Source organism: Oreochromis niloticus, linkage group LG17, assembly GCF_001858045.2.
Source record: "Oreochromis niloticus isolate F11D_XX linkage group LG17, O_niloticus_UMD_NMBU, whole genome shotgun sequence".
Taxonomy (NCBI): Eukaryota; Metazoa; Chordata; class Actinopteri; order Cichliformes; family Cichlidae; genus Oreochromis; species Oreochromis niloticus.
In genome coordinates this window covers 13,586,559-13,610,628 of record NC_031981.2, presented here as the reverse complement: position 1 = coordinate 13,610,628, position 24,070 = coordinate 13,586,559, and the positions used below count along the sequence as shown (strand labels likewise).

At 40.9% G+C, this 24,070-nt stretch overlaps 1 protein-coding gene and 1 long non-coding RNA gene across 5 annotated transcripts in view; one reads left to right on the top strand and one right to left on the bottom strand.

Annotated features, from left to right (window-relative positions):
- Nucleotides 1-24,070, top strand: part of anks1b (ankyrin repeat and sterile alpha motif domain containing 1B) — a 255,384-nt gene that overhangs the window by 219,842 nt on the left and 11,472 nt on the right. For 3 of the 4 annotated variants that reach the window (XM_005451590.4, XM_013271197.3, XM_013271198.3), the window contains 5 exons: nt 12,479-12,586; nt 14,048-14,251; nt 16,136-16,261; nt 21,792-21,863; nt 23,605-23,691. In XM_005451590.4, coding sequence (XP_005451647.1) covers nt 12,479-12,586; nt 14,048-14,251; nt 16,136-16,261; nt 21,792-21,863; nt 23,605-23,691 — 597 coding nt within the window. The remainder of the gene's footprint in view (nt 1-12,478; nt 12,587-14,047; nt 14,252-16,135; nt 16,262-21,791; nt 21,864-23,604; nt 23,692-24,070) is intronic. The other variant, XM_003444938.4, reaches the window with a different exon arrangement.
- LOC102082052 (uncharacterized) overlaps nt 14,275-24,070 on the bottom strand; it is a 37,138-nt gene continuing 27,342 nt past the window's right edge. Inside the window, exon 3 of the long non-coding RNA XR_003214652.1 lies at nt 14,275-15,229. This is a non-coding gene — a long non-coding RNA (uncharacterized LOC102082052). The remainder of the gene's footprint in view (nt 15,230-24,070) is intronic.

Here is a 24,070-nt window from a genome sequence, read left to right as displayed (position 1 = left end):
CTAAAAGAGCGATTATTAGACCCCTGGTTTTTCTTAGGTGATAATGTTGATATCATTACATTTGCGGAAAGTCAATTATGCTAATTTTTCAAGTTTAACTTGACATAAACACAGAAAAGAGAGGGAATCCATAGACTATTTATTTCTAGAAAATGCAATGGAAGCTAACACTAGCTAGCTTGGTTAGCATAAATCCCTCCATTTTCTTCTGTTTACCCAGTTCAGGGTCCTGGGGCTCGAAGCCTGTCTACTGGGCAAATAGCCCAATACACTAATGAAATATGAAAATTTTATTTGTAGTCATATACTGCCCATGCTTCTAGTAAAGCATAAGTTCAAGGCTTAAAACAAGTTCAGTGGGGGTATTGTAAAGTATTTAATAATATTAATAAAACATTCCTCAGCATCATTATTATAAAGGCAGAAAAGAGGCAACAAAATAAAAATGTATATTTCTGCTGTAAAGCTAACTCCAGCCATTCCCAGGCTTTGTGCTAAACACAAAACCAACCCATAATAGACCCTATGAAAATAGGATTAGAATTTATATACATAAATATAAAAGATTTAGAAGTTATCTCACATTTTATTGTTAACAGTATAATTTTTGTTTTGAATATTTACATCACTGCTGAACTCTTTCAACTCAAGCAGCACACAAACACATAAACTTAGACTCTTTGCGAGCACAAGCTTGTCTTGGTACAGGCTCAGTGTGTCTCCATAGTGACGGGATAGAGAGGAGGAGGAGGGTGAATGTAAACTGGGTAGAAAGCGGGAGAGCGCAGGGAAAGAGAGTGTGGAGAGAGAGAGAGAGAGAGAGAGAGCTCAGGCAGAGACATGTAGGAGATGTAGTCTGGCTGCCGCAAGCTGAAGAAGGAGGAGGAGTTTTCAGGCGCTGGAAATCTGCAGAGAAAGTGAGAGAAAGGGAGACAAAAGCTGGTGCTGAGGAGGCGAGGAGGAAAGCGTGGATAAAGAAAGGAGAGAGGCAGAAGGGAGAAGAAGAAGAAAAAAAAGAAAACCACTTGTCCTGGTCAGCAACAAAGCAACAGTAAACAGCTCAAGAGAAGAGGGCGAGAAAAGAAATCACAGCAGGAGTCAAGATTACTCCTCAACCTTTGGAATGAGTCACGTCCTGTGGAGAAATAGGTGAGCTTGCTTTGAGACGGGATGTGGAAAGGGTGATGACAAAAGCAGAGCTATAAAGCATGCGGGGGGATTTAGAGGAGATGAACGCTAATACTTTTATTCTTCACTAGCTGTTCTTTTATGCAGCTTCCGTGCTTTCTGTGCTCAGAGATGATTTAAACACATGAAACGAGTCCACGGCGCTCAATCGACACTGCTGACTGGGCTAATTTACAGGCTGTGTAACTGTGCGTGCGTGCGCGCAGGTGTTGGAGTGTTTTTGTGCATCTAGAGTAAGAGTCTGACCTCATGTTGTAGTACTTGAAGCTCTGATTGTGCTTTGATTAAAGAGCCACTGGGTCTCTGTCCACAAGTTTAGCAAATACAGCCAACGATGGTGAATTTATGCCATTTAGTTGCACAACAAGAGAAATTTGTGTGACTTTTGTTTGCTTGCATCATTCAGAGGGGGGACCTAGCTGTCACTGACGTAAAGTCGGAATGTCAGAAAACACACTAACCGCCATCTAGCAGATAAGCCACTACATTTAAATACACTCCAGTTCAGTTGGTGCCCTAATTTAATGTCCTCTCCTTATTTGCATTCACCTAACATACTCCTAGAAAAATGGTAGGAGAAGTGAAATGTGGGACAAGAATGTAGTAGCTTAAAAAGAGAGATGCTGTAAGGCTTCGCGTTGGTTTGCACAGCTGACTTGACTACACAGCGAGTGATCCGCAACCGATAATCAGCATGTATGAGATAAACTGTAAACATTGATTAGCAACAGGGGGGCTAAGCTTGCTGTCAGATGATGACTGTTTTCAGCTATTTTAATCAAAGCGTTTAAACCCTTATCTTTTCTAAAGCAGTGTTATTGTTCCAGCAGTGATTGCCATTATTTTTATTTTTTTTATTTTTACCCCAGCTTAAATTAAACTTCAGCTGCCCTGAATCCACTGGCAGCTAAAACTCAAACAGCTGCTCTAGCCTGTACGAACTTGTTTCCCAAAAAGTACGCACGCAAACAAGTAAAAGAAAAATGAAAATACAAGACTGTGCAGGATAATGGGTTAGGTCCTTTTTGGGAAAGAGTGAGACAGGTCCCAGCGTGTGGCGTGAAAGAAAGAAAAGTTAAAAGTATTTCTTTCTTCGGCCAGCTGTTTGGGAACCGGAGACCGGATGGACAGAAAGATTGAGTTGGAGTGTCTGCCTGATGCTGTTTATCTCAGACGTCGGCCGATCCATCAAAAACCCAGCCTCGCCTTCTGTTCATCGAATCGTCACCACGGCGACTCATTGCAATAGATTCCCTGTCAGTGACGGGCATTAGTCAGTATGCAGCTCAGAGAAACCACGGCGTGATGAATGACGCCGCGAGAGGCATTCCACAGACAAAGACTTTTTACATGCTGATACAAATGTTTTTATGCTTAATATCTCTTTAGTTATGCTCCTACGGTTTGCAAGAGGACATATTACTCTATGCCATTTCATTAGTGCACCATTCAGATTGTTAACGGGTATATACCGCACCCTTCTGTCCAAGTTTATTTATCTTATTTTAATGGGTCACATTAAAGATCGCCATTTTCCTATGTAAATTAGCTGTTTATATCCCAACCTTAGGCTTTCATCAGCAGTTTAAATGGCTAAGACTTATACTCCCTATATATGCATTAAAAAGAGGGATATCAAAGCAGACAAAAGATCGTACCATCTCACTTTCGTCTGTTCTCTCCGTGCGTGCACTTATAGAAGATTTGTTATCGTACAATATAAAGCGCCTTGAGGCGACTGTTGATGTGATTTGATGCTATATAAGCAAAACTGAATAAAATAAAGTTTAATGTAAAGTTTAAAGGGATGTTGCTGATGCACCAGTTCTTGTTTGCATACTCGATGACTTTATAATGGACAAAAAAAAATCGAATTTACAAAAGTTTAGATTCAACAAGAAAGAAAACCAACTGTTTTAAAAGTTTTCCCACCCGCCACAGAGAACCAGGACAGCGTACACAGCAGGGTCCCATCCAAAGCTGTCACTCAGCAGAGAGCCCACAGATGCACATATGGCTGCTACAAGCATCCTATTAACCTTATCTTGTGTGTGTAACATCTCTCCCCCCGCCCCAAAAAGTGCACGTACTGTACGTTTCACGCTTCACTGACTCTGACTACAAGCAGCTGTTATAAGCAATCACTACCTCAGCAAAGTACTGATGTCAGAAACCTGATAGAAGAATGGAAAATAAGTCTTACAGGCAGTTAAGAGGAAGCTATGTGATGCGTTCTGTTCGTGCGTTCACCTTTTTCTCAAAAAGTTATGATTGGATTTGCATGACAACTTTGCCAGAGATGGCGCTTGGCCCAGCTTAGACTTTGGAGTCAATCCAGATCTGGACACATGAGTTTCTGTAAGGATTATTTACCATTGAAGGATTGGGCAGTCTACCATTTTGGGGCCTAACTTCACAGTAAATAAAAGTAAAATATCATATATCTTAAAAATTGACAGACATTGTCTTTGTGTTCTCAGAGAAATATCACAAACAAATCCAGTGAGTGGTGCATAGAGCATTTTCAGCCTATGCAGTCTTGGACTGCCGATTTCCATTGTAATATTTACGACCATATTAGCAAACACCTAAAACATGAGACCCAGATCTAATATTTTAAGTGCTGCTTCATTGTGTTTCTTTGTAATATAATCTCGATCTATTCTCTGTGTGTGCAAAAAAAATACAGAGGTTTATAAACTCTTTGAACCCCTCCCCTCCCAGACAATATTGTACACTCACAAATACACACAGGCATGTGCACAGCTTGGTGCCTTAGGAGAGCTTGTGCTTCTCTGCAGTGTGAAAATTGCTTCCATCTTGGGGCTTTGAAGTATTTATTAACCCAGAAAAAAATCATCCACCATTTCCTCTCCCATCTTATTGGGAATTCAATTCATGAGCCTCCGTGTGTGGTAAAGAATGAGGGTGTGTGTGCGTGTACGAGTGTGCCTGCAGAAGCAAGATTTGAGAGATCTTGTTTCAGCCTTGATCCTGCAGCATTTGGCTGTGTTTGCACACACACACACACACACACACACACACACACTCAGTCTGTGCTTCCAGTCATAGTTACAGTTCTTATGCTATTAATGGAGATATAGCTGTCTCCATGTAGGCAGGCTTATTAACAGCCCCCTCTCATTGGCTGCCTCTTCTGTCAGCACTGAAAACAACCGAAATGTCCTATTGGTCTTGGTTGGACATCAACTTCAACACATCACTCGTAACTGGTTGCTAGGCAACCGGTGGTCTCCAGTTTCCCTCCCCTGCTTCATCCCACCCACCCACCCACCACCCCAAAAAGTGGTGCTATGTTTCCTTTTATTCATTTATTTGTTTGCTTATTTAGATTACATTAAGCCTGGGCATGATTGTTTTAAGCATGTGTGTTTTAATGGCCTGGGGCTCCAGGCAAATCAACACTAATCATCCCTGCAGAAAAGCTCCACCTCGAAACAACACATTAAGCGAGAGATGGAGCAAAGAGAGAACAGGGGAGAGGAAGGCAGCTGGCTGTGATTAAGTATTCAGGGTCAGAAAAAAATGTCAATGATTGGAGAGAAAATAAGGAATCATTGTTGCATAAACTCAGTGCTGTGCACATTATCTACGTTACATCAATGCTTTTCTATCACAGCCTGTATTGATTGCTACAAGGAGGCGACAGGGTGGCTGGTATTGTTTTCAAGTGTATGTGTGTCTGAAAATTGTAATGATGCCATCATCAAAATGTGCTCTTGGAGCCACCTACTTAAGCATAATCTACACTTTGGCAGGTGTTTATATGACTCTTAACTTCAATTTATATTTCTTCCACAAACCATTATGCACACTTCGCAGCCAGGACTTTAGAAATGTTGGCAACTGCTCCGAGGCAAGAAATAATTAGGCACAAAGCCTTGTGTTGCCTTAAATACACATGCTGCGTATGTTCTGACAGACAGCTAAACACCTTTCTCTCATCCAGACTCCAAGCCATTATGGAAATCGCTAACAGGTTTGCCAAATATTAAGAAAAAGTTGGAAACAGCACTTAAAGAATAAACATAATGTGCAAAAATCTGTGATATACACCAACAACAAAGATATGACCTCTGTGTTTTCAGTGTTAGCTGCAGTCCTGTACTCATCCCCTAAGATGCCATTCAGACAGGCATGAGCCTTTTACTGATCAATATTACTGCTCACTTGGCCTGTAATGTATTCTGACCTCTGCAATTTAAGTAAGCTTTGGCCAGTGATTCTTTGATCTGTGCAGAGTCGATGCAGGATTCTCGAAACCCCGATCGTGCTATTAGGAGACAACCCCCGAGGCATGCACAAGTCTGTGGATATCACAAAGGTCACAACCTCTGTCTGCAGGGGTCAGGTGATCGGTCATATTGACATGAGTGAGCTCGGAGAAGGTAGATGCACACGATACGCAATAACAAACCAAGATGGACCAATCAAATGCAGTTCCCATGGCTAAACTGAAGGAGTTCAATTAACTCTTTTATTAGCCCGAGACACAGTACTTATCCTCTCTGACTTTGTGTTTTTCTCTGTGAAAATGAGGACAAAGCCTGTAGGAAACGAGACACAAGAGCAGATGATGAGAGGTAATTTCAGGTCAAGGAACCATGGGCAGAAAGTGAAGGGAGCAGTGAGGATGAAGAATTGGAGGGCAGTGAAAGGGATTGTTAGTCAAGTCAATGTAGATTAAAAAGGAGCAAAGAGACTGATAAAAGAAGTTTTACTCTCTTCCCTCTCTGTCATTAAAACTATGTGCTAGCTTGAGCACAGACAGGGACTGGGCTGTTGGTTCTCTCGCTGGGTTTCATGCTCCAGTGAGCCAACCAGCTTCCAACCTCCCCTCCAGTAAGAGTCACAGAAAAGCCTTTTTGTCTCCAGTGTCCCGAATGAGAGCAGTCGCTGTGAATGTCCACGATCGCTGACGCTTTCTACTTATTGTCACTGGTTTCTTTTCAAAATATGTCATTTTGTCACAGTTTGTGCTTAAAAGAGGTCACTGGGGTTTTTTTCTTTTTACTTAAAGGATTTTAAGGGCAGCTTTCACACCTGAAAGTGTAAACTGTGCTTCAGATCTTGTTACACTGTATCTTTCACAAATGAGTGCACTTTTTAGTAAAGTTTTTTAACTTTATATGACATGCCTGTCATCACCTACATGAGCTGTGGGTGGTAGAGCTCTTAACAGCGGCTGGTTTGTAGACAGGTGTGCATCTCACACGCTGTCAGTCCAGCCTTCAAACAGGAGGGGGAAAACTGAATGATCACTGTCAAGGTTGTCATAAAAAAAAAAAGAAGTGTCCTTGGTCAAATGTCACATTGGTCAACACACTGGTATTTCTAATGCCATTGCACACCTTTGTGTACGGCTGCCTTTTTCTCTCATCCTCCCAAACAACATGACGTCCTTCCAGCACTGGAAAATAATAAAAACACAGTCTTCTCTTCCCACATCACACTTTGTTCAGTTCTGATGGCAGAGAGAAAGATGGAATGGTTTCTAGAAATAGTCAGACTTACAATTAACATTGTTATTTGTAAATTAAATTGTTGGACTAAAGCTGGAGCTGGCAAGATGTAGCAGGGAACAGAGGCCACAGAGCGGAGATGGCTGTGAGAAAGTGTGGCTCTGTTAACCGTATGTGTGTCATCTAATCCGTTAATCAAGCCCGTTCAATCTGGGCTAACGGGACTGCTAACAGGATTAGTGCATTGATCGGCACACAGAGACGCACACACAGAAAACACAATCATAGCAGCAAAGTTCTGAAATCAGGACCCTTTGTTAATATCTGACATCACTTTCAAGCACCGTCTCACTGCAAGCGAAACAAGCCCTTCTGGTTTGTAGTGTTGAGCTTTTCTGGTCTGCCAGGAGTGCAAAATTTGAGTTATTACTAGGATTAAAATCACACTGAAGTGAATTGTGAGTATCTCCAAAGCAAGTTTATGGGATGTTTCAAGGTTTTCTCTGTTGCCTGAACATACTAGTTTTTCTTCCTATAGAAAAACTATAGAAAAAACTAAAAAAAATCCGCTTTTCTTCAAAGAGAGTGTTAAACTTTACATTTTCCCCAGACTGCAGTACGTTGCAGGATCTTCTCTCTCTTAAACAGCTGAAAATAAAGTGTTCTACAACTGGAAAGTGATATAAATACTTGACGTTTTACATTATAAAACAAGAGTAGGTGCTCCAGATTCATATAAGAAAACAAATGTCAGGCACTGACATCGTTTTCCATCATTTTTATAATTTTACCAGAAAACACCCCATTGACCCTCTCGCTCTTTTTCATTTGTCTTCATAATTTTCCTCACTGCTTTGACCTTTTGCTCATACCGAGGCTGCTGGCTTGTTGCTAGCTCTGGATGGCGCTTTCCGGTTTTGGCGCTTTTCCTTTGTTAGCTTCTTTAACTTGTCCATGTTTAAGTGTCTCATTGGTTTTGTTGTTGCATTTTTGCGCTTTCCGTCACAGTTTTACTTTAGTGAACTTTCTGTAGTTTTTCACTTTAATCATAACAGCTTAGTCTGTGGCTGCAAGTGAGTGCACGACTACCTGCCTATGCTGTTGTTGCGCGTGCATGAAACACACCAGCTCGCAATCTCTTAACATATGAGGCTGACCCAGCCAGTCACAAGTCCAGTAAATAAGTCAATTTTTAGTTAGCATCTACCACAGCTCAATCAAGAAATGACAACTGGTAAACTGACAATAAAGTCGTGGATGAATCAAATTTTTTTAGTCTCTACTATTTATCAATAAGAGCCAGTATTCTTAAAATTACACCAGATGATGGAGTGAGAAAATGATTGAGAGGTGGACTAAGACAGTGTTAGGTTGGGTCTTTTCAGGATATCTGCTGACAGTGATAAAATGGAGAATAATGCCAGATTTATTCTGCTGTCAGCATCAATCAAATGTTTGCTGCACCTGCGGTGACAGAAATGCTGTCTATATCTGTTGAGCATTTTTTTTTCCCTTTTTTCCCACCTGTCAATGTGCTGTTGGAACAGAATGTACAAGCATTGGCTTATCAAGATGATATCATCTGAGCTCCGTGTTTGAGTTGATTTGAATAGAATTGTGCTTAAGTGAATGCGTAATCTCGCGCTATAGCACAAGACAGAAGTGGAAGAAGAGGGTATATGCTGCGGTAGCTCAGCACTTTTCCTGACAGTATATATACACCTGCTCTGAATATAATTTCAATGCAAATGGGCTGGTGTTGCAGTCAACCATTAGGAAGGGAGTGAGTGTGTGTTTTAACAATAATGGCTGGGTTGCATTTAAATTTGCATCTATTGAGGGATAACAATATAATCTTCTTCCCCAGCAGCTCTGAAACAGCTGTTTGGGCTCTTTGTGTGTGTGTGTGAGTACACATCCTCATCCACGTGCATGTGTATTTTATTTATTTATTTATTTCATGGATGAGCGTGAGTGGGCGACTGCTGCTGCAGCTCCGTGTTGCTATGGTGACAGCTGAACTTCAGGCCGAGGTTGAGGCTTCTACTGTATTTGAAGTAGATGCTGTTGCATAAGGCAAAGTATAACACAGATTCGCACCATGCAAGGCAATTACTGCGCTCTTTCTGGAGTGTGCGTGTTTGACAAAAGAGCAATGTGAGGACTGTGCCACGCTGTTGCCCCTCAGGAGATCGGCAGGAGGCTGAATATTTCATAACTTTTTACGTATAGCAGGAAAACTCAACTACATGTCACATTTTACACTGCAGAGTCATCATTTGCTGTTACGTAAATCGGTTATAAGAAGGAAAAATGAATACCAATGCAGAAAAATCACGCCATCCTATTGAATGTGCAATGCAACAGTTGGTCAGTCAACCAAGAGTCCAAAATAAGGGTATCAAATTTAAAGCGAATGCATGAAGCAATGACAAAACTTTATTAGTCTGCATAACTGTATGGGCTGACATCAGCAAATAAGTTGGCATTGACCAGCATAAAGGGCCGATATTTCTGTGTTCAGCTTTGGGCTGGTTAAGTATTCAGAAACAGTGTGAAGAGCTGCAAGACTAAAAATTTAGTCAGCTATTTTACAATAATTAGCTGATAAATGGGACGATAAACGCAAAGAAGTTACGAAAGAAACACCCTTCAGCCGTGTTATAAGTGCTGATGTTGCATAGTTTGTCCTCCAGAGGGCGCTCTGCAGCTTCCCTGTTGGCAAAGGAACTTTTTTTTTTTTTTATATTTTCATGTATCTGAGGGAGAGAACAAAGAATCTCTGCCAGTATCTCGAAATAACAAATTAATGAATAATAGCCACCAACAATGGTCTTAAAAATTCATCAGCAGGGCTTTAATATTAATGATTTCTTGGTTTGCACAAATGAAATGAAAACAAGCAAAACAGACTTTAAATTTAGATTTTTTTCCATTATTTTAAACATCAGTATCTGGCCAGAATTTCTCTATCATCATCTCTAATATCAAAAAAAGAAAAAAAGCCAAAAGTTAAAAGACTGAGAATGCATCACATTTGCATTTATGTTTATTATTATTATTTGTGTCCCTCATTATTTTTCCTTCTAATATTACTGGCATTTTAAAGGAAGGACAAACATCACTTGATTTTTACCGCACTAAATTCACTAAGTCAGTGCTTAACGACAGACTGGGGCAGATATTAAAGTATCACTACAAAATATCAGCTTGTGTTTTCTAAAAAGCTGGTGAAGAGTGACTGAAACTGGTGGAGGGACCATGTAGTGGATATAATATCCCAATTTATTCCACTAACAGCTAGTCCCAGCTCTGCTCTTGATTTCCCTTTGATCGGTCTAAAATGAACAATTAAAACATGTTCGCATGCAGTGAAGACCAGTGGAGACTAACACATTGCTGGCCACGCTGTATTCTTTGTACTGTTCAAACAGTGTGTTCTTTATTTTATGAAATGAAATAAAAGTTATAAGACCTACTTACCACTTCTGAACTTCCTTGATAAATTATAGAAGAGTTGTTTGCATATCTGCTCCATTTACTATGCAAGGAATATGATTTATTTATTTATGCTCTCTTTGATTGTTTAGGTTTGCGCTCACGTTGGTAGAATCGTACCGTGTGCATCCTACGCGCCTGTTTGGTTGTTTCTTTGTATTTTTATGCTTCTTCCGCAGATGTGCAGCAGTAATTGGTGAGGGAGATTTTATGTTGCGCTGACTCAAACAGAGGCAGGTCATTAGACTGACAGCAAGACCGTGCAATGAGGCTAATTACCACCCTTTGCCCTGAAGACACATTCAAATTCTCTCATGTTCATAAATACGTTTACTGGAAGTTCTCCAGAGGCAGCTCTATAAAACCTGCAGAAGTTTGTTGTATACTGAAGTTTGGTGCCAGAAGGTGCAAAGAGAACATCCCTGCAGAAGGCTGCCATGTTCCAGGCCGCCTCTTTAGAAAACCCAGTAACTGGCACCGTCAGTGGACGCCTGGTGACCAGAGAAAGAATGAACGCTTTCATTGGAGTCCAAGTGCATGTTTTTTTTCTTCGTTTTTTTCTCTGTGACTGTGTAATGAGAACCTGGGGAAAGAAAGGAAAAAAAAACCAATAGACAGTTACAAACTTGTCACAATCTCATTGTGGAATTTGCAATTAATTGGTGTCAGAGCAAAATCTCCGAGTACACTCTCAGCTGTCACTAACAACACTTTGTTAAGCAGTAGTACTAGTTTAGAACAGGCATTTAGGGACTTGCAGTTATTTGCTTTTGTGATTAGAAGGGAAGATTAATGAATTGCTGTTGAGGTGCAGGTAGCCAACGGTTAGCTTAGCTTAAAGACTGCTAACAGATCTTTAGAATTCATAAAGCGAATCTTTGAGACAAATCTAGTCACTGAAATGATGAGCTAGCCTCTTTTCAAAGCTCTCTAAAAGAATAGGTTGACATTTTGTTCAATACTCTTTTGCTAGCTGTCATACAAGAAGACTGATGTAACTCAAATACAAAACTATAGCTAGCCTATCTGCCATTAGAATTACAAAGAAACAGCTAATTCTTTGTGATGTTATATAAACAGTGTTATTTACATAAGAGCAGAGGCTGGATCTGTAAATGATGTACATGAGAACAAAAGGTGTGCCTATAGCTTCAAGGTCCTTTCAGGATCAAGTGCTAATGAAGCTGTACGAGACACCTTTTGCTGTCGTCTTTCTTTTTTTTTAATTTTAAGAAGAATCATACAAGTTAAAATTTCAGAAACAGTTTTTTGTTTTCATCGACCATTAATGTAATTTCTAAAAAAGATCAAATTTAAAGATTTCTGTTTTATGCTTTTCTGTTTGTTGTCCATTTGTCGACCGAGTAACAGACCGATCGTGAGTGAGCAGGTTTTGGTTGCAAGAGATATGCTGTTGTCAAAATGTTTTGAATAAATATCAGGTACGATCTAATGAGGATTTGGGTTTTTATTAGCCTTTAAAAAAACCCCGCTTCTGTAAACACAGGCGGGTAGATGAAAATGGAAACCGTGGTCCAGACCATTTATGTCCAATGTGACCAACGTTACAAAAAAGCAATAATTAATCGATCAAATGTATTTTTTTATACCCTTGTCTCTCTCAATATTTCTCTTAGGCGTAAGTCTCATACATACCTGATATTCTTTATATATAAGGTACAGTTGTGCTGTTATTCAGGTAAAGGCACAACTACCAGTTTGGAGCCATCCAAGCCATGTTGGTTATGTAATAACAACAATGACATGCGTGTTCTTGGGGGCATTTTATATCATTATGCACTCATTAGCGCACCCCTGAGTGCTCTGCTAGTGCTCTCCAATGTTTTTCTCTGTGAAACCCTTCTCTGAATACTAGTATTATTCTCCATTTTAGGCTAATGATGATGATCTGTTACCTTTTTGCATTTTTTTTTTTTTACACACTCACATAATCTTGTTATCGTCCCGTCTAAAAGCCTTTGAACTCTTTTACTGTCGCTAAAAGTTGTTTTAAATTATGCAAATGAAATGAGGGTCATCGTTTTTTGCCAGCGGAGTTGTTTGTGGTCGATGCACCTATTATGTTTTAATACATTGTAAATCTTGGTGTGGAGCAAGAACTATAGTACAAATCCCCTAACAACACGGATGTTTTGGACAGATGTTTGAGACTTGCACGCTTTTTTTTTTTTTGCTTAAAAGAAAATGACTTAAATGATATTCTGTGCGTCAAATAACTATTTCAGGTCTACTACGATGAATGATCTTTGTGCACAATGCATGAAAACGAATATCTTTGTGTTTATCAGGTACTGAAGATCAACCTTATTGGCCACAGAAAACGGATTCTGGCCTCATTGGGGGACCGGCTACACGAAGACACCCCACAGAAACCTCCACGGGCCATCTCCTTACGGGTGAGTGGGTCTCTGCGAGCTGACAGTATGTGGTTTTACCCATGATAGCATTGAGCAATACCTTAACCAATTAGGATTCAAATTATCATGACTCTATAAGACAGTAGTTCCCTTCCCAGATGGCTCTCTATTTCTCTGAGGGAAATTCAGCCTCCCCACTGCTGCAGTTACCACCCAGATGATTACCCAAATCTCTCAGAGAGGCGCAAAATGGCCGTCCCACCGCCGTTTCCTCCCTGCTGATTTGTCCTGGATGCTACTCACAATGAATTGGCTTTCCCTCTCCCATCACAGCTACGCTCCTATATCTCGGTTTTGTCAAGCCCAGAGAAAGCCTGAAAATCTGGAGGCAGTGCTGAAACAGCCCGCTGTTCCTAAACACGTCTTCCTGTAAACTGCTGAGTCATGAAATAGGTTGAAAAATATTACAACAATAATCCTTGTTAGTTTCCAGGGGGAAAGGAATTTGTTTGGCTCCTTTAATAAAGTTTTAAATGCTCAACCAGGCACAAGGGCCGTTAGCTTAGATGCAGCATATATGGTATGTGGTATTACTTGAATGTGTCTTAAAATATTAAAGGGCGTTTTGAAGTCCACATTTCAAGACATATAAAACAGAAAAAAGTTCCAAACTAGAGCAAGCAAATGGTCTAGTCTGAAACAAAACTTTCAGACTTTTGATTTCAGTCCTAATTTCTCAAAATTCCCTAAAGGTGTTACAAAGATGTGTAATTAAAGCAAAGCGTGATGATACTGAATGGCTCAGTGCAGGGAGAAATTATGTATTCAAGCCCCTTTTCTTCCAGTGTGTGAGCAGAGGGCTGTGTTTACTCAGTAATCCTGCGCAAACAAGAGCAGACAGTTTTGTGTGATGGACAAAATGGGTGAAGGAACACAGCAAAGCTTTAGACAGCAACTGAGATGCAATGCATGAGCTTGCATAGGCAAGAAAATATTACCAAGCTTCTTCAAGAGTCTTCTCGTACGATATCAGTTGAAAGTGAACAGCCTCTCAGGAGAAATAACTGACCTTTTACTTTGTAAGACCCTTGTGCCAATGGAAGTTTTAATTCTTTTGGGTATTTGAGTTTCCTACTCAAGTTTGAAAACCTCTTAAATGAACATCATTTTCCACTTTAAGGATTTAGCAGGTGCTTTCGCTTAAAGTGACTTACACTGAGCAGGCAAGGGTTCACTGTTGTGATTAAGGGCACTGATGGATCTACTGAGACCTCCTGGTAACAGGACACTGCTGTTCGTCCTCAAGTTTGCAAAGTGGTTTTGGGTAGTCAGCAGAAAAGCATCACTGTAGCTGAAAAATGTAATGTGACACATTGCATTGCATTGCATTGCCCTACTTTTGCACTTGCAGCGGTGACATAGCACATTATAAAATGATGTACGAAACCTCCCTTGCTTCCTTTAACCCCTCTCAATCTGCCCACACGTGTTTTGCACCAGGAGCCCGGAGGAAACCACACTCCTCCCCAGCTCAGCCCGTCGGTAGGCCAGGCAGCGTACACAGCAGGGGTCCCAGGTGGATCTCTGGACGTGCAGCACCTCATGATGCAGGCGGACGCCCGGCGCAGGCAGCGCAGCAATGACAACTACTTTGAGGACGTGCCGCGATCCAAGCTGGAGCGACAGATGGCTCAAGTCAGCATGGTGAGGAAGGGAGGAGAGGATGGAGGGATGAATGAAGATGGGAACTGGGAGAGAGGGATGGACTCCAGGAGTGTATTATGAATGGTCATAATCATAGATGCAGACCTGGCTGCTTGAATACATAAGCATTCTTATAGTCGCATTAAAAGCCAAAATATAACACTGAATCAAATCTCATCAAAACCTTTTAAGGTTTATTGTGTGGCTCACTGTTGGACAGTGATGAGTTAAGAAAACAGAATAAGAAATAGTAGAAAAGCTCATTTTCATACCAAAATGCGTTTCTTTATGTAAAGTAATATAAATGCAAATATGATTTTACGTCTACATGTAAGCTGTAATCTATTATTTTTAGCAATTAGAAACAAATGAGCTTCATGGCAGTTTGTAATCAGGACAGTTGGATATATCTTAATTACAGATGAAATATTAGTAATCAAATGACAATCTTTAAAATATGAGATGGGAGATAAAAATATTATCTTCTTAGTTATTTTAACAAAAGTCCTCATTAATAATCTACAGCAGTGTTTGCTGCATAGATAGGTCACTAAAAATACCAAGCATATATATATATACATATATATGTTTATACATGTATAAAAACAAAAGGTGTTTTTTTTAAACTTCTTTATTTAATCATTTATTACTTCAAAGTTCAAAATAAATAAGACTTAAGAAGTAAGCGTCTCGTCCATTCAGCCACTTGTAATCTCATGTGAAATGCTAAATTAGAACATTATGGCTTTCAATCAGTAGCAGCACAGTGATTCAGACACATGCCGGCTTACATCGGAGGCAGCAGCAGCTGTGTTTTGGTTCAGTATGATTGGGGTCTTTTGGTGTCTCCGTGTGAATCAGAGAGTCCATCAGTGCAGACTAGCACACGGTATGCTTGCCCTGATAAATCTCTTTAAGTGTGTGTGCGTCACAGTGTAGCTCCCCCTTTTCCAAAAACAAATCTCTGTTGAATCATCTCTGCAAGAATAGAAGGACAACTGTTAGAGGAAGGAGGAAACATCCTTATTCTGTGTCATTACCCTTGTTCTCTGGCTGTCACAATGTTTCCATGATTGGTTGCCGCAAACGTTTCTCACGCCAGCTCTTCCCTCACCGTCTGTTTTCGCTCTCCTTGTTTCCTCCCCAGAGAACAATTACTGCAGCTCACTTCTTTCTAGACACATTTGGCCATTAAAGTGGTAAAACTACAAACTTTTACCGACTAAATATTTTGAATCATCTCTCTCAGAAGGGAAAAACTGTTTAACGTGGTTAAACCGGTGGCGTATAGCATAGAATTGACTCCCGCGGACTCTCTCGAAAAGGTTCATCCCTGAGCTGTTTATTCCACAAATTTTGCATTGGAATAGAAGATCTCACCTCTGCGGTCCATCAGCCTTCTGCCAAACAAAAACAGTCAGATGTGAACAGACACATAAAAATGCAGTGTTTGGCAGAGGATGTGTGAATACCTCCTCAGGCAAAAATCATCTGGTTTCATTTATAAAAGGAGGACTCAAAAAAACAGGCTTGTTATCCTGAGACATTCGAGAAGGATGAAGGCATGATTTGGGCATTTTCTTTTTGTTTAAAAAAAAAAAAAAAAGCTGGATTCTTTACTGGGTGAAAAAGCAGCAAGCGGCTCAGCTGAAGCATGAGAACGTGCAGGAGCCGAGCATAATTCATCCAAGTTTAATTTCCTTTTGGATGCTCTCCAAAGCATGTCCCCTTGATGGCGTGTCCACATGCAGTCATGAAAGCTGTTGTATTACAAACTTACACACTTTTATCAGGTCAACACGGGATATGCAGCACAGACCGCAATGTCATGCCCTCATCTTTTACTCCTGTGTAATCCCGACATGCAATTGCTTGTGATTTCAGGCAGGCGAGTGGTGTGAGCCAATCACGTTGCGTCCGCCAAACGAGGCCACCTCATCCACTCCGGTGCAGTACTGGCAGCATCACCCCGAGAAGCTCATCTTTCAGTCCTGCGACTACGAAGCCTATGTGAGTCATACCCTGTTGTTGAGCATTTTTAAATTTTTCTTATTTATTGATCATTTGGTTTATAAATTGTCTATAATGTAGCAGTAAAATCCCTAAATTCAAGCAGGTTTATCTACATTTTTTCCTACCAATTGAAAAACTAGTCATAATCTTTGCTAAATGATTCGTGGGTTAACTGACTAAATGTTTCGGTTCTATTTGAATGCTGTCAATTCCTGCTGCATATAACATTATTAAAGATCAGTGACCCTCAGCTTCACCTCTCAGTCAATACTGCACTCGGTTATTCTCAGTACTTTGGTAAATTTAGACCTTTGCCAGTTACATAAAGGATGTTACATATCCACGTTACCACAGATACAGCCTCGCACCTCTCACGGGTTACATACTCAGCTTCCAGGCTGATTACTTACTTGGTAACCAGAAACCAATTTGCCATTTGCTTTCAGAAACATTGAGAGGCAATATAAATGGATCTCTTAGACTGGATGGTTTGATGGCAGTGAGATGAAGACAGAGTAGTTATGAGCTTGGTTATTATGTAACAGAAAAAAAGAAGCTGGGAAATTAAATCCGAGTTTGATGTCTAATTTGAATAAAAGCAGGGGAAAAAATGAGATAGAGGCTGTGAAAAAGAGGTGCAAGAAGTTTCCCAAGAGTGTGTCATCCCTCAGTTAGAAACCCACCCTTCTTATTTTTTACACCTTAGAAGATTGATAGCAGAAGCTTGGACCATTAGGCTTCCAACAGTTGTATAACTACACAAGCAATGTGTTTGGGAAAATGGGAGGAATGCACGACGGGTGGGCCACCGGGGAAAAATGGTGGCGGTGCTTTCGTGGAGCCATTTATGACAAGATCTCTAATGCTATCTGTCCCAGGACAACAGGCTCCAGAAAGCTCAGAGAGTGAGATAAATGAGGGAGAGCCTCAACAGAGCGCCAGGCAAGAGCGCTCAGTGTGAATACTGGCAAGGTGACGGGAGCTGGAGAGTGAATAAGAATAAATTAGATGGATAGGACACTGAAGGGGACCGCACTGTATTTGTTTTAATAAAAAAAAGAGAAATTGCTAAAAAAAAAAAAGAAAAAAAGAAGCCAGGGCAGAACAAAAGATGCGGTGTATCAGCGGTGTTCTCATTTTCAGCTCAGGCTCTAAACAAACAAAATTCTCTCTACTTTTAGCGGCTCCTCGCATAACATTGCAACTTTATTATGTCAGCTTTACAACTAGATTTTGAAATTACTATCTGAAGTTATTAGAGATCCATTTCCCGCAAAACCCTGCAGACATTTTGACGTTATTACCAAACATGCAACATCATTAACAGCCAATATTATCTCAGCACAGACTGCCTACTCTTTCTTATTAATGAAAAAAAAACTTTGAAGATATGAAAATACAAAATATCTTTGAGTAATACTCAGGCTCAGACACGAATGTTTTGCGATGTCGCTCTTTCATATGGGTCAACCTGGTGAGCTAAACCTGCTCATGTTGCTTTGTATTTTGTAGGAAAATGGGAAACAGTGCAGTGATTTACTGAAAAATGTGGAAACACAAATGGGAACTCAGGCAAATACAGTGTGTACAATTCTAACAAGCTTCAAAGTCAATATTTGGTGTGACCACCTTTATTCTTCACAGCTTTCTTGTATGTCTATAATAGTCTTCAGGAAAAGTTCTCCAGGCTTGTTGAAGGACATTCAAAGCTCCTCTTGGGTCTTTGAAGACGGCTTCAATAATGTTGAGGTCTGGGCTCTGATGAGGCCAATCCTTTTAGTCTTCCAATTTGTGTTTTTCAATCCACATATGGACACTTGGTGTGTGTGGGATCACTGTCATGAAGCTGCTACCATTCAGGTGCTTTTCACATGGTATTACATGATGAATAAAAATCTAATGCACTTTTCTAGATTTATAATTCCATCCATTCTGACAAGATCTTCAACATCACCGGCTAAATGCAGCTCCAAACCATGACAGAGCCTCTACCGTGATTTACAGATGACTGTAAACACTCAATGTTGTGGCTCTATCCGGACGTATTCATGACACATCACTCCATAAGACCTGTTGCCACTCATTTTCAGTTCAGTTCTTGTGTAATTTGGGATACCTCAGCCTTTTCTCCTCGTTTCTCATTTCTTAAGAACTTGATTTTCAGGTACTGTTCATCTAAATTTTTAGGCCTGACACTTCTTCTTTTGTCCTCTACTTGTTTAGTTTTCTCAAATTCTTAAGAGCACAATGGCACCGTGTTGAGATACAACAAGTTTTCTGCTTGTAGCTCTTTGAAAATCACCTTGTTGGTGCAAAATACTTTTTCTTGTCTTTCAAACCGTGTTTGAAAAATCCTTGACATTTACACAGATTCAGTTAAAGAAAGAAGAACAAATAATTTGTTTGTGACAGGCTTCTATCAACGAAAGATAAAGACAGCAAATTATCCATTTTAAATGGTAAGTTGTCTGTTATGTGTAGACAACACTGACTCATTTCTTGCATTGGGTACGTATTTTGTGCTTGAATCATTCAAAGGTCAGTATTAAGTGGATTAATTGGAGATTAATTATATGAATTAGAGGAGTGGGACCTCGCCTCCGAGCACTTCCAGTTCTTATCTATATATGACATCCTCAGTTCTACAAGCTGTTTGTTCTCATTTCCGTGGCATCCTCCCTCCGCTTTTTTAATTCCCTTACTTCTTCACTTCTCATTAGTACACGGGGATCTGCCAGGCCCAAGAGTCGCCGCCGGTCCCCTCCGAGGCCTTCCCCAAACTGCAACTCAAATCACGTTTAAGCCATTCGCCTTTATCCACTAAAAACCACTGTCAAACCTCTAAAATGAGGATGTGGGCCCCTCTAATGAAACAAAAACATTCCTCTGAAAATGGTCAGGGGTTAGCGCTGGACTGATGAGTGAAATCCAACAAATGTGCAAAGAAAAGCTTTGAAAGACAATTAGAAAGGCTGGAGAACTGTTCCTCAAGACCACTTTAAAAAAATTGCAGGAAAAATCTGGCTACTTGGAAACAAAAAATAAAGAAATTGGGGGGTGGCTCAAGATTGTTGGACAGTACTATCATTCAGAGTTTTCTTGACCTTTTCCTCCAACACCAATATGAAGTTTGTTGGTGACAATCCCAGCAGCCTTAGAGGTCCACTGTCCACTTAGCATGTAATGAAACCAATCAGCCTATGCATTTCAACAATATATTAACAAATGCCAAACATTAAAAATGTCCTTCTGTTTATCATTGCATGCGGATGTTACAGTTACCCAGATACAGACTTACAAAGCTAGTAGCATGGCTGTAGAGTCCTAGCCTTGTTATGTTGCCTCGAATTTTATTTGAAACTAATAAAAGCCAAAATTACTGCCAGCGACATGGTATAGGAGACAGCAGCTGGTCTTGTGTGCAACTATAATGCAATTTCTCAGATAACTGCCAGCAAGCCAGCCATAACAGCGATTTAACGTTGTTAGCTTGAGTCAAGACAAAGTATTAACATGCCCAGACGACCTCTTTCTGATCTGCCAAGGACTAGACTCTGAAAATATGACTGAGTCAGTGTCTGTGCTGCGAAAAAGCAATTGGCCCAGAATGATGTTTCTTGACTTTAAGCAAATATATTGTCCATCAGATTCAAGACAAATCACGTGTGGTCCTTGACTTTCGAGTCATTTATTGTAGAGTTAAATAGATGAGATAAATGAAGCTGTAAATATTTCTCTCCTAATTCACTAAAAGCCTGCTTAAGGTCCCACTTTGGGGAATAGAGCCCCTTCCAGAAGCTGGGCAGTCATTGTCAGGCAGTGAATGTCACGCCCATTAAGTACTCTAATGCCAACATAAACATTGTCCCTGTAAAACACCGTCACCATTAGTAGCTTCTTTATTAAATCTGATACTACGTGTGCAAAATTATTAACTGCATCCAGACAGAAGGATCTACCAGACAGCAATGTTAATGTACCTCAGGGAGCCTCTCAAGGTTGATGTAATCACTGCTGTGTGCCTTTAATGAAACCCCATATGAGCCATGTAGGAAGCCTTCCGCATTGTCTGCATTGTTTATGCTGTTTACATCCAGGCTGAGCTGGTTGACAGTCAAGACCTGGCCAGCTTGTAAACTAGACACACATAGCAATGGTTAGAGGGAGAGATGCACTGATTCCAATTTCTTTGGCCGATACCGATTTCTGCCAATTCGGCTCGAGCCCCTCGTGACCCTAATTTTGCTTATCCTGAGAATGAATGGGATGGGATTTTGTTCTAAGAACTAAAACTAAGTCAACTTTTCTTTAGTGGAAAATATAATTTTTATAATACTCCCCCAAACTGCAATAGGTTCCAGGATCTAATCTCATTTACACAACTGAAAATGAAGTGCTCTGCTACTGGAAAAGGGTAGAACTAGCTTTTTAACAGCAAAAAAAAAAGATCTGCAGGTGGATGATAAACTGTATATACAAGCTTGACTAGCCACTGGGACATCAGACACTGGTTTTAGTAAGGTCCTCTTGGGAAGCCATATCTTGGCATTTTAAAACTAGATGCTACAGCTTAGGGGTGGACTTGACTGAGCTACGTAGAGACATTGCACACTCCTCACAAGCGTATCTACATGATGTTAATTAAATAAAACTTTGATTGTTTGATTATGACTATAAGCTGATTGGGAAAGCCTTCACTGAGGTCATGGATCAAGAGAGACATCAGTTGCCCCAGGCTAGCTGTCATTAAGAATGCAGGTTTAAGGAACTATGTATCAGTTTCGATTTTCAGACCCCAAATGCTCTTTGATATACAGTCTACAATTACATTGATGAAGCAGGTGTCTTAACTTACGACGTGATTAGAAAGGGCTGCTGTTGGAGGTTGTGGTATCCTCTTCAGCAGAGTTCAGCATAGCGTTCAGCTACAGCACTGCTTGCTGATCATTTGGCAGGTTGGCTCAAGCCATTTTATCATAATCAAGCCATAGAGCAGGGTCACCGCTGCAAGCAGCTGAGGCAGTAAAACAGCTGTCACCAGTCCCGACCTAGACAGGAGCAGCAATGGTAGAAACAGCGATGTCCTACTGAGCAGCACTGATGGCAGCAGGATGGTCTGTTCATTCCTTGAGAGGATGGCTCTGACTAATTCATCAGTCACCATCAGAGCGGCTAAGAAATTTGACAGCAGATGACTCTTCCTGCTGCTAGACTTCGTCTCCATCGTTTCCGTTCGAGTTCATCTGCAAAAATGAATGTCGGTGGGACTCGTCTTCATCAGAGAAGAGAAAAGCCTAACTTATATTTCCTACCTATCATTTAATCCACCAATTGGCTGTAAAAGACCACGTTTTGTATTTTTTGTTCCAATGATTTGGTTTCTTAGTTCCAGCTTTTCTCTTTGACTTTTGTTAGTTGCCCTCTGCTGGTGCATCCAGCTGGTATTGGAAATTTAAAAGCAGTCACAAAGTTGATGCAAAAGTTCACGCATTTACCTAGCATCGTGTTGTCTGTGTGTTTTCAACAGTACTTGGGCTCAATGTTGGTGAAGGAGCTGAGGGGGACGGAGTCCACACAAGATGCCTGCGCCAAGATGAGGGTAAAGCTCAATCTAACTTTATGTCTGGTACTGAAACCTCAAGCCAACATCTGGATAATTTGGGTTTATTAAAACTCACTCGACTAAATTTAGCCTTGGTAGCCGGGGATCGGCCTGCCAGGGCCTCTGCTCCTGGCTGCCGCCCGACGCACACTGCACCTAACCCCTGACCCCTACTGCGCTTCCTGTGGGTGGTGGGCCTACAGTAAGATGGGCCCATGTCCCTTTTTTGGGCTGTGCCCTACCGGGCCCCATGGACTAAGGCCCCGCTTGGCCACCATCCCCAGGCCTGCCTCCAGGGCGGGGCCCCGGTAACCCTATCCCAGGCAGGGTGAACTGTTCCCTTGATTGTAAACTCATAGGAGTCAAATTTAAGTTAAACTTTTACAAAGCTATGCTTACTAGCTTATACTATAGCAACTAGCATGAGAGCAGGCTTACTAAACCTTTAAATCTGGGACACAGTCTGAATGCCCTCACGCTCTCACTTGAACTTAAACTTAAAATATCATAGCGGTGGATTAAGTGTGTTGAGGGATTTATTTTTAATATCCTTGCCTGGGTTGCCTGATACCTCACAATCCCCCTTTTACCTCTAATCACCTTATCTCTTCCTCACGCCTTGTGTCAGTCTGCTGCTCCCTTTGTTTCTTACTGACAAAGAGAAAGAGGAATGTGCCCTACTATCCATGTCTTTTCATCCTGCTCATTCTTTCCATATTTTACTCTTAACGCTGACTCTCTCACTCCTCTGGCCCCCGGCTCTCACCCTGAGCTGCTGCAGTGTGAAGAAGAAATTTAATATTCATATGCAAAGCTCTCTGTTCCTCTTCTCTCTTTTCTTACTTTCTATATTTACAGTATGCCACCATCATCAGAGGGAAATTTTTCTCCTGCTTCTCATTTTCCTCAGTTTTACCAACCTTTTACTGCACACTGTGGTTGTAATTAGCTGCAAAGAGATGCACGTCATATTACCCCCAGCTTTTGTAACATTGTTAACGTACCACTCTTTCATCCTTCCCTCCACGGTTGAGGTAGTTTTGGATGTTTAAGATCCAACTTCACTTCTCAGCTTGGATTCACTGCCAGTGAATCCAAGTGGAGCTGCCTTTGTCAGTTTTTCAACACTACCTGATAGTGACAGGGTCGAACTGTAGCAGCAACATGCTGCAGGAAGGGAGCAAAGAACAGAACAAAGACAAACAGATATGGGATAGCAGCTCGCGTGTTCGACAAGGGAGGAGAAAAGAAGGACGGGCTGTGATAGGAATATGGATGCTGAGGAGGAGGAGATGACAAGCGATGAAGAACACAAAGTCGTTCAGAGAAGGAAGCTTTGAATATATTAAACCTTTTGTCAGGTAGGATGACAGCTGGGAGGGTAACGCTGACATCGCTGTAAATCACACAATTCTTCACAGCACCTCTCGGCATAATGAGTTCAGTATAGGTATGTAATTACAAGGAGTGAGGAGAGATATACTGTCAGAGCCCGATATGACCTAAAAGTTAATAGACTTATTGAATTGAATCGCTGCAGTGACTTGAGTGTAGAAAGGTAGTTTATTTTTATTTTTTCATAACCTTTGAAAATGGTGCGACTAGAATTCAAAGCAGAACAGAAATCTTCATTAAATACACCAAGTTAAATTGTCAAGTTTACTTTCACGAGCTGCCTCCAAAGTCACTGCTGTTTTTTTTCCTCTTTTTTGTCTCTACCTTCTCATTTTTGCACAAGAAGTCGACAGAACAGATGAAGAAAGTGCCGACCATCGTGCTCTCCGTGTCCTACAAAGGAGTGAAGTTCATCGACGCCACAAATAAGGTACAGCAATGCGCACGGCTCGCTTCCTGTGAGGTAAATGACACACCGAGTGTAAAGCCCGCGCAGCATTGCAGTGCTCGTGTCTGCTCTGTGCTGCTGCAGCCTCGCTGATTTACAACTGTATGTACACAGAGCGCAAACAAGCAATAATCAGGATGAAAAGGGATGAGCTGAAAGTCTAGAACAGTCCAGAACAGAATGGAAGTATCTGAGTTTCATGTGCACGTGTATAAGAAAAGAATCAGGTACATATTTGGATTCTTGTTGAAAAGCTGAAGACAAGAATTTGCACTAAAACAGAGCATGCTCAAGTAGGTCATCCACACTGTAAAAGAAAAAGAAAGACAAGAAATATACAGAGACAGTTTTAGATATTAAA